General features: G+C 31.3%; 1 protein-coding gene across 1 annotated transcript; it reads left to right on the forward strand.

Annotated features, from left to right (window-relative positions):
• Nucleotides 1-300: 300 nt before the first annotated feature.
• LOC133183196 (HCLS1-associated protein X-1-like) lies at nucleotides 301-10,323 on the forward strand. Its single transcript, XM_061318144.1, has 7 exons — nucleotides 301-414; nucleotides 1,911-2,080; nucleotides 2,358-2,491; nucleotides 2,677-2,734; nucleotides 8,218-8,363; nucleotides 9,307-9,460; nucleotides 9,814-10,323. The coding sequence occupies exons 1-7, from the start codon at nucleotides 335-337 to the stop codon at nucleotides 9,978-9,980; spliced, it is 909 nt and encodes a 302-aa protein (XP_061174128.1). The 5' UTR covers nucleotides 301-334; the 3' UTR covers nucleotides 9,981-10,323.
• The last annotated feature ends 767 nt before the right edge of the window (nucleotides 10,324-11,090 follow it).

Raw genomic sequence — 11,090 nt, forward strand, 5'->3', positions numbered from 1 at the left:
ATTATCATTTGGTCAGGTCATTTCAAATTTGGTCAGGTCATTAAATTTTCATGAAATGAATTGATTAATGACAATAAATTTGGTAAAAATGATTGAATATACCTTTATTCAATTGAATTACACCTTATGATTAAGAAAATATCATGAAAAAGTTGATATAAAAACTCAGAATATTGATATTTGGAGAATTTTTTGTTGGTCAGGTCAGTCAGGTCTTTAGTAGGTCAGGTCTTTAGTATGTTCCCTAAACTATGCTTACTGCTTCCGGTGTAAACAGAAAGAACGAGACCGGAGACGAATCGTTGCGTAAAACCAACTACTTACTACATGTAGAATGGGTTTAGGTGATATGTTCCACGATTTTTTCTTTGGTTCAAATAAACGCCGTCCTGGTCCAATTGAAGACGGTGATCAGTAAGTTGTATTACTTGTACATCTGTTCATCGGACAAGGCTTGTAAAAGTCTGACGAAATATGTGTTCAGCTTTCATGAGCAATGTAAATTGTGGGTTAACGAATCAAGGTATAGTCTGGGATCATATACAATAAGTGTATTTATCAATTCCGGAATGAGTCCATCCAAAAGAAAATACCGATTTCCATAACAAATTACACTCGATACCGAAGTAGGAACAGGTGGTGATATCAGGCACGCATATCACATGCACTTGTTTCGTATATAGGGTCAAGGGTGTACTGGGATTGAACCTGTATAAGAAATTTATTCCCTATGTAACCAAATGAAACTATGCATTGTGATGTCACATTATTTACCCTGGGCTCAAGGCTCAAGGGTAATTAACACCTGGCTTGCTAACCAATTTAATGTTACAAGCTACATAGGAAGTACTAGTATCAGACTTGTCGAAATTTTGAAATCACTGGCAGACATTTGGTCTGACAAAGTCAAATGTTCAGTCTGACTGGACGAAGTTTTGTCAGACCAGATATATGTACCTTATTTTGACGCTGAGAAAGGAAAATAAATAACAGCACCAAAATGTCCTTTATTATTTTCAACAGCCTTCAATCTCACAAGTTTCTTTTCTTAGGATAGAGAGTCTTTAATAAGAATAAGAGACATAAATAACATATTTTATGTCTTTCCTGTAACAATTTAAATTGACCATCGTCACTACACCGCACACACAGCCATCTCTTCTGTGTTTGTGACCTTCAGTTGCGCATCCCGATCGCGACCTTTTTTAAATTTGCATCACACTCGATTTTTTCAAACGGTCATTTGGACCGACTTTTTCTTAAAGGACTTGTCGCATGATTTTTCAAAAATCGTAATTTTATGAAAAATATTATCTACAATCTTGTTTATTAAAATTCTGAATCCAAGTTATCAGTCCAGACAAATTTTTACCGGCCTTGCCGACAGGACCGACGGATTTTAACAAGTCTGTAGTATATGTGTCTCTGGTAATATGAAAATTAAGCATGTTAATTAACTAAACTACAGTTAAACTTCAGTATCTCAAACACTGATATCTCGAATACCATGGATATGTCGAAGTGATTTGGAAGTCCCAAACACTTATTCATTATGTATTTTACCCTAGATATCTCGAATCTTTGGATATCTCGAACTTGATTCTCTGTCTCATTGAGTTTTAGATAATGAGGTTTGACTGTACTTATCTTATAAGTCCATACAAGATTAACAATATCATAAAATAAAAGAATATATGCATGAACATGATGAAGAATAGAAAAAAAGGTCTTAAATTAAAGTACATTGCACAATACTCTTTCTAAACTGCTTAATACCATTGTTCCTCCTCCACTCTATTTGGAGTGAATATAAATTGTTTGATTGACAAAAAGTCATGTAATGTTATTTAATATTTTTTTCAATTCGTGTCATGTTAAGATATTAATGATATTATTTTTATCTTTTCAAGACTCTTCAAACATGGCCAGCAGATTCCTGGGAATAGAAGAGGTAGAGATGAGTTTGAAGATTTTAACAGTATCTTTACTGAAAGTTTTGGTGACATGGAAAAACACATGGAAATGATGCAAAGAGAAATGGAGACTATATTTCGCAGATTTGGAGCAATGGACATACCATGTGAGTTTAAATTACCTGAATTTATCAAATCTGTTTATCTTACCTTCCAAAGCATGCTGCATCTGTGTGTCATCTTTAGTTGGCAAAAGTTTTTTTTTTAATTACACTAGACTATCTATTAGCTATATAATATATATCGGATATCCTTATATGAACCTACCCCTGCATCATCCCTCATTATTTATGATCCAGTGTTTCAAGGAAATTTGATTTGTGATGCCAAGCTTAACAAAGAGTCTCAAGTTATTGTCAACATATACATAATTGTTTATTGCAGTTGATAGTTTTCCTGAGAGAGATCCAAGTAGAAGAGAGGATAACCCTAGAGACTCCATGCTGAAAGAGGCAGATTCTCCACCAGAAAGTCGGACCTCTCCTCCACTTCCTCAGCCCTGGGGACATCGTCACTTTGTAAGTTATGGGCTCTTTGCACATTTTATCAACTCTAATTTAGTAAATGAACATCTTCACTAATTTGTTTTTTAGTTAAATGAGAAATATATTGATTAGAACTATGATTGACAAAAACATTAAATACTGAATAAAATGAGACTTGCATCTTTCTGTACTCCATGATATGTCTTGTGTTATTTTAGTTTGATGACTTTTTTCGAAAGTTTGACGCACAAGAACCAGGAATCAAGGAGGATAAAGGTACGTTAGATCTAGACACTAGACAGTTCTACAGATATATTTTATTTAGGCACATCACTCACTGTAAGTGATTTTCATTTAGAAATTACTTAGAAATAAATAATTAATTGCATAAAATTTACTATTGCTTTGTACATCATTATAAGACACATGTTTGATAAGAGTAACACAACTACCAGATTACTAATGAGGTCACCAGACCTTTGGTTTATAGACTGTGTATGTAATAAACCTGGCAGGATATTCTGATCATTGGGGGCAGTGTATTTTGATTTAAGGATCTATGATACATGTATTCGTAATGATACAGCAATTCCAATGCTGAGTACTTTTTAATTCATATTGATTGCTACAATACATGTACATGTATCTCAAGTTGTTATATTCTTATGATTCAAAGTAAATTGTCTCTTTCCAATAGGTATTTTGTATAATGTAACAAAATATATTAAAGAAAACAAAGATACATGTATGCATTTTTCTTTAATATTTTATTACCCATACCGAAATAAATTATAACTTAGTTATAACTTTTGTAACTAAAAAAAGGTGCAAAAAAGTTATAACTAAGTTATCGGAGTTTGGAACCGCCTGTTTTAAGTGAGGTATAATTTAGTTATAACTTAGTTACAAAAAAGTTATAACTTTTGTATAAGTTTTCATTTTTTATTTCAACATAAATACAGCAAGTGCAAAAAGTTACAAAAAAGTTATAACTACAAAAAGTTATACTTATTAAAAGTTACACAAAAAGTTATAAAAAAGTTACAAAGTTATACTTTAGTTATACCCAAATAAACGGTGGAAAAAGTTACAAAAAAGTTATACCCGGAAAAAGTTATTTAAAAAGTTATAAAAAAGTTATACTTAATAAAAAGTTATGAAAAAGTTATAACTAAAAAAAGTTATACCCATGAAAAGTTATAACTTTAAAGATTATGAAAAAGTTACAGAAAAGTTATAACTATGAAAAAGTTATGAAAAAGTTACAGAAAAGTTATACCTAAAAAAAAGTTATAACTACAAAAAGTTATACCTAATAAAAGTTACAATAAAATTATACACTTCATGTTGACCTGTGGTGGAATTACTCAATTATAGGCTTTAAAAAAGCTACTCATTAAAATTTTTACAAAAAGATTATTAAATTTTTTACAAAAAAGATTATTTAAAAAAAATTAAAAGCACTTACAATTTTATTTTATAAACATGATTAAGAGAGCTTGGTTCATTGTCAAATACAATTGAATGAATGCACATTCATGTTTTCAAGTCTACCTTATTTTTCATCAAGCCATCATAACAGATTGAAATTTCTCAGAATGGTTGTTTTCTTAAAATACATTTTTTTAGCATATAGTCATAAGAGTTTTTGTAAAATTACCTAGTAAACTGCATTCTATTCTTGTGAACTTTTATAAATAGGCATCACTGCCTAGATTTTAACTCTCTAGTTTTTCATGTTAGCGCCATGATCTAGCTGTACTTCAAAAAAAAAAAAGAAGGTTCTAAGCAGTGATTTCAGTCACAGTTCTTAGCTGCATACCACCCAAGTCCTTGCACAGGTATCCTTGTGGATGTACAGTTGTGATTTTTATCTGGATTATTTAAAGACGGGCTGCACCAGTAGTTGGCTGAGCTGGTCGAGGGACTTGGCCGTCCGGCCAGCGGTCTGCGCCCCTTGACAGGTTGTACTGGTAGTAGGCTGAAGTGGTCATGGGACTTGGCCGGCCAGCAGTATGTCCCCCTCGACAGGCTGCACTGGTATTTGGCCGAGCTGGTCGAGGGACTTGGCCGGCCGGCAGACAGTCTGCGCCCCTCAATGACCTGCACTGGTAGTCGTCCGAGTCTTCATTTGAAATATGCTTGCAATTTCAACCTTCTCTTCATTTTTCTTCAATTCTGCAAAAATTAAAAAGGTTCAAACTTTAAATATTTTAATTTTTTCTTTTAAAAAAAAGTTGAAGTGTTCCTGCACTCAAAGCATATCAGATTGGAACCACTCTTTAATATCAATTCATTCAAATTCAAGGCATATGCATCTATAACTTGGAAAACAAGAATTAGAGTTCTGTTGTGTAATTGAGAAAATTCAACCTCAAGGCTCATCACATAAACATGCATTAAAAAAATTTTAAACATAAAGAACAATATAGAACCTGACAGCTTTATAGGAATTAGCTTTAGATTTATCGAATTTGAAATAAAAACAAGATTTGATTATTTACTTACCTAAAACAGGTGATATTTTTGAAGGATTCACTCCAGCTTGGCACAGACATGAGATGCTCATGGAAAGAAATAATGTACCAGTATACTGCTGAAATTAAATAAAAATTAGAAATTTTATTTTACTCATTTCAGTACACTATATCATGTTATGATCATGTGGTGTTTAAAGGCTACAATATGTACAATATTAAAACAGTTCAGAGAATCTGTTAAACAATTACACAATATAGGTCATTTAATAATTAAACTGATCTATAGGAATATTTAAAGAATTAAATATGACAAAGAATAACATTTTTTGTTCCTATACTAAATGCTGAAAAAATATTATGTTTCAATTTCTTCACTTCAGTCTTTGTCATTGACATACCAATCAAAACAAACAAGAAATCTGAGATGGTGTCGGGTGGTTACGTTCCGATTCCGTGTTCGACCCACGTGGTTACGACCCAAGTGGTTTCGACCTACTCTAATGTATATCCCTACATGTGAATACCTGAGTACAGGGGTATACACTGTGCGGTAAACAAATGGATATTCGGTAGCTGTATATTGTATGGCTTCAGAGATGTACGTGTCAACAGGGGCCTATATACTAACGTTAGTATATAGGTCCCTGGTGTCAATAGGTAGTTGTTTCCGTATAATGTGTAGTCAACATGCAGTGAGAAGGTTTCCTAACATTTTTTTCTACTATCGCGGAGCATGGATGTTGATGAATTTGATTTAGTAATGAATTATATTTGAACAGTTTTCCATAAAAATTAATCAAATACTTCATCAAATGTACCGTGATTACATATGCACTGTCTAAACATTAATGTAGGTTTCTCCAAATTAAATTACATACGATAATTAACACAAATATACGCGGTCGATATAAAAAAAAAATGTAGACGAAAAAATAAAATGTAAAACTGTTGAAAGTATTAATTAATTTCGTTCGGAAGCAATTAATTGTTAATTAATTGCTTTGGAACGAAACCACTCGGGTCGAACATGGATTCGTGTCGAAACCACGCGGGTCGAACAAGTAGTCGGAACGTAACCACCCGCATTCATCTGAGATTCACATGCCTAGAATTTTGTTCATTCTACATATTTCTTCTTTTTTGAATGCCCATCTAGAGGTAATAAACATTTCCTACCAAAAACATCAAAATATTAACATAAATATTGCCTTACCGAATGATTTTGTCATCGTTTTTCTATCAACACTTTCAACACACCAACATTCAAATCGTCCATGAAAAAATCCGCGCTCTGATGTTAACCAATCAGAGACTTAGAATAAGTCACGTGATTGAAAATAAATAAATAAATAATTCATAATTAATTTATTTTAAATCCAAATAAACATAATTGTGTATTTTGAAAGTTATCTGAAATATTAAAAAGCCAGTTGGTGTTAAAATTTTGAAACAGAGTTCCAACAAAACGGACGTCGGGGCCGCCATATTTGTGTCGTTGCCGCATTTTTGAATTTAATATTTTATTTATTTATGAAAATAACTAGCAAAACTGGGTTATTTAATCAGGCAAATAATAAAATCCACATGTCCTAGTCTTCTGCTAAAATCTTAATATAACTGGCAGTCTTTATTCCCAACATCGTAATATCTGTTAATAAATGAACATACACACACTGTATGTTGTTGTTGTTTATCTTTCTAGCCACCCGATTGATTTACTTTAGATTTCAAACAACCCTTGTAAAATTGTACCATTGCGTAATACACAAGCTGAAATTTACGAAGTGTAGGCCAAAAAGGTCATCTAGTACAAACACCTGTGTCACGAGAAAACAATGGGGAAATTAACACTGTTTTGCACACGAAGAAAAATCTGTGCAAAATGATTTCATGAGATTATAACATTTGACCACTGTTTATATCTCTTGAACATTTATATTTCTCCAGAATTAGGGAAATTATTCCACCTTAAGATGTACATGCATATAATTTACAAAACATGAAATCTATATAATACGTGTTTTCTGAGAGAGAGAGAAAGAGAGAGAGAGAGAGATTATTCCCAACTTTAGATGAAACTAGTACTTACAAGACAAATATTAATTAAACAACAATATTTATTAATGAGAGAGAGAGAGAGATTTAGAGAGAGATTTATTCCCAACTTCAGATGTAATTTACTACAAGTCTCAACTTCACATCTCTTCTGTTGAACTTAACAGTGGATGTGGCTGTGGACTGTAATGGATGAGAAAAACATTGGTAGTAAAGATGTCTAAGAAGCCCCCCTTTTTCTTTAAAAAAAAAAAAATCTCAACTCACAACAAAGCAGAAAAATAAATGTCTGCGTAAGTAATAGCAGTATATAATGCAATTCATTATATGAATAATTTTTAGATAAAGAAAATTCTGCATATAAACAGTGGTACCTTTATGTAGCCCTTAATCATACCCACCTTTTTATTCATATCCTCTGTAGATATTACAGGTATGTAAAACTGTATTACTATACTAATATAATTATGCTTATTTATTATTTTATATGATTAAATTTCAACAGTTATATAAAAAAAATTTAATTTAGGTGTATGGTTAAAAAAAAAAAAAAAAAAAAAAAAAAAAAAAAAAAAACCAAAATATTCAGTTTAACTAAGTAGCCATTCTGCAAAATGACTAAGTCCAAATTAGGTACAAAAAAGTTACACAGAAAAATGACAAAGTCCTGAAAAGTTATGTTTTAGTTACATCTGAAAATGGCTAAGTCCAAAAAGGTACAAAAAAGTTATACAGTAAAATGACAAAGTCCAGAAAAGTTATCTTTTAGTTACACCAGAAAATGGCTAAGTTCAAAAAGGTACAAAAAAGTTATACAGTAAAATGACAAAGTCCAGAAAAGTTATATTTTAGTTACATCTAAAAATGGCTAAGTCCATTTTAGGTACAGAAAAGTTATAACTAAAATGTAACTTTTTCTTGAGGTACAAAAAAGTTACAGAAAAGTTATAACTTAGTTATAACTTATTTCGGTATGGGTAGTTACATGTATGTTAACCCTGAGAAAAATTTATATTACAAAGCTGGAATAATTACACTGTATCTATATTCCCTAAGTTTCTTTGACCTGTGCCACTTTGAAATGAAATTTTCTTATTCATTAATTTTTGGAAATGTACTACTATGCTCTTTTTGATTAGAAGAAAAAGATATTCGCTCATCCAAATTCTGAAATAATATTTAAGTTTTAATTATTCTTCACTTTTATTCTTTTTTGATTAATAGACTTAGATAAAGAAGCAAAAGATATTGACATTGCCCAAGTATTTACTGATCCAAAATCTGGAATAGTGCCATCAGCTCCACAGAGAGGGGGGATATTCAGCAGTGGGAGTAGCATCTCGGTGACCACTATTAGGGGTGCTGATGGGGTAAGGTTAAACGCTGCATTGTTCTTCTACTGCCTGAGCTTATTTTTATATAAAATAATGCTTAAACAGAGAATGCATCTGATTATTTATTCGCGTCTTGCTTCTACATTTAAAACTGAAAGTTCATGCATCATTATATTTTTTAAAACTAAGTGAATTACATTTCAGATAAATACTAGTACATTTGTATTTCAAAGTGTTAATTGCATTTCAACTTTTATTCCAATTTAAAAAAGACTTTAGCCTAGGGTTTCTTGGTACTGAATTTTTCATGAATAGTAAACTCTGATGTGTACACTTTAACTGTGGATTTTCTAAGATTACCTTTATTTGAAGCAAGGAGCATAACTTTTCTCCATCATGCAAAATTCTGGTAAAGAATGTCAATGAGTGAACTTTATGCCCTATATTGGGTCCTTTTGTGATTCCTCTGCTAAACTGTAAATGAAGTGAATCCAAAATATTTCATAAGCAACATCTACATATACCAGTACATGATTATGTTAGGTAGAACATTTGTACACATGTAACAAATTTAATTTGTTCAATTCTGTATATGGCAGACCAACCAAACAAACTCTCAAACCTGATTTAGATCAAGGTTACATTGTAGAATAATTTTTTTCACAACACTTGCAGCTGGACACCATATGATAAATTGTAATATTCAATTGTAATATTCTACAGGTCAATCGAGGTCAAATCAAAGTTAACACAGTCATAACATTGGAAGTGAAGAGTCATTGTAGAAAAAAATTACTCTGAATTTTTCTGTAAATTCAATGGATATGATCTTAATAGTTAAATGTATCCATCTTTAGGTAGTTTTATTGAAAAAAGAATGATACAATGTATGATTTGCACCTATTTCAGACTGTCTAATACCTGACTATTAGGAAAATATTTAATGTTTTTGAAAAATAAAATCAGCTGTTTATTGTAGAGAGTTGAACAAAAGAGGACAGTTAGAGACTCATCAGGGCGGGAGGAGACAACTGTCACACGCACGGTAGGGGACCAAACCCATACAGTAATAACCAAAGTAGACCCCTCAGGAACCCCTGAAACAACTGAAACCTTCACAAATATTGATGAGGGTAATTGATTATTACATTATTCATGCTACACATTGATTTTGTTCTGATTAACTTGTCACACTTTCTAAGGAAAGCAAGATTTTGATTTGTTTTAAATTTGCATTTTTTTTGGTTACTTTCATCATCGATTTATTATATTTATAAAAATAAACCTTATTTTCATCGTACTTTGTTAATATAAAAAAAATAAATATTAAATAAATAAATGAAAAAAAACCCAGCAAGTATTAAAACAAGTGTTTGCTTTTATTAAGTCTGTAGAGACCTAAATCAAAAGAAATGATTGAATACTCATGATCAGTTAAACATAATCAGAAAACTTTGAACTAAATAATTCAAATCTTATTTCATAGGAAATAAGAAAGATTTTAATGATAAGTGGGACAATTCTGCACGAAATCCTAGTCAGCCTATGTTATTACCAGACAATCCACAGAAAAAGCCAGGACAACCTGATGACAGATCCTTCTACGACAGATTGTTTGAAATGAGACTCTTTGGACCAAAAGATGATAAATAGCATCCTCCTGTACATTGTAAATAAGGGCTTTAATTTTACTGTTAATATTTCGTAATGTACAGATTTAGAAGTCTACATTGTCTTTCAGTTTATGGTGTAGGAAAATAAAGAGTTTGACTGTGTTGAGTTATTTTTGTCTGTAGGGATTCATTGTTAGACAAAATATTTTAGAAAAACCAGAAAGTACTACCACATCCAAGGGAAAAATAAATATTGTCAAATGTCTTATGTTACAAAGTTTATTTAATGCCATTTCTTTTTGGGGAAATTTTAATATTAACATGAACCTTAAACATATATACACATTGACTCAACCATAAGTTTTGTCAGTATAATTAATGACTATATTCTTAAGCTTCAGGTTTTGTGAAGGTTGAACTTTTCTTCATTTAGAAGTTTGAAAATGTATTTTACATTTCAATAATTTTTCTTTATGGCTTGGATACAATAAGTTATCCTTATAATTTCAATGCAAAATTTCCTGACCTTAAATTGTAATACAAAGAAATGCATTACACTGGGTAGAAATTACTACGAGACAAAATTGGCAGATACACCCCATGATCCATGTATGGTACATGTACATGTATTCATCTTGCTTCTCCCGGTTTCAGTATGTTTGTCATCACAGTTTGCAAATTTTGTTCTATACTTGTAAATAAACTAAACTTTAAAGTTAATGTTATGTGTTTTGTTTTTCCCCACTAAAAGGATCAAATATCAAAAACAGGATTTTATTTCAGTAAGCAAGAATCACTAAAATAATGGGTGGGAACTTCAGAAAATGACTTGACTTTCTTATTAAAGTAGTCTGTTTGCTACCAATGCATTGCTTTGAACATTAAAGTAACATAAAATACATTCATTTGTCAATATACTCAATATTCTTTGTTTAATTCTGTCAAATGGTGACCAGGAACTTTTCTTGTTGTATGTGAATGACTTTGAAATTGAGTTCATAACAAATGGTAATATTCCTGTACAACTTCAGGAATTAAATCTCTTTACTTTGATGTATGTAGATGACATGGTCTGTTTTGCTGAATCTATACACGAACTACAACAAATGTTAAATACATTGTATGAGTATGCATCAAAATGGGATCTTGC

This window comes from Saccostrea echinata, unplaced genomic scaffold (assembly GCF_033153115.1).
Source record: "Saccostrea echinata isolate AGI-Se365-2 ecotype Australia unplaced genomic scaffold, CSIRO_AGI_Sech_v1 ptg000009l, whole genome shotgun sequence".
Lineage (NCBI taxonomy): Eukaryota > Metazoa > Mollusca > Bivalvia > Ostreida > Ostreidae > Saccostrea > Saccostrea echinata.

Excerpts from the sequence above, each read along its gene's own strand:
- LOC133183196 (XM_061318144.1), top strand. The coding sequence starts at position 335 with ATGGGTTTAGGTGATATGTTCCACGATTTTTTCTTTGGTTCAAATAAA. Across the intron at positions 2,081-2,357 it reads TGGAGCAATGGACATACCAT|TTGATAGTTTTCCTGAGAGA; the intron begins GTGAGTTTAAAT and ends TGTTTATTGCAG. Across the intron at positions 2,735-8,217 it reads AGGAATCAAGGAGGATAAAG|ACTTAGATAAAGAAGCAAAA; the intron begins GTACGTTAGATC and ends TTTGATTAATAG.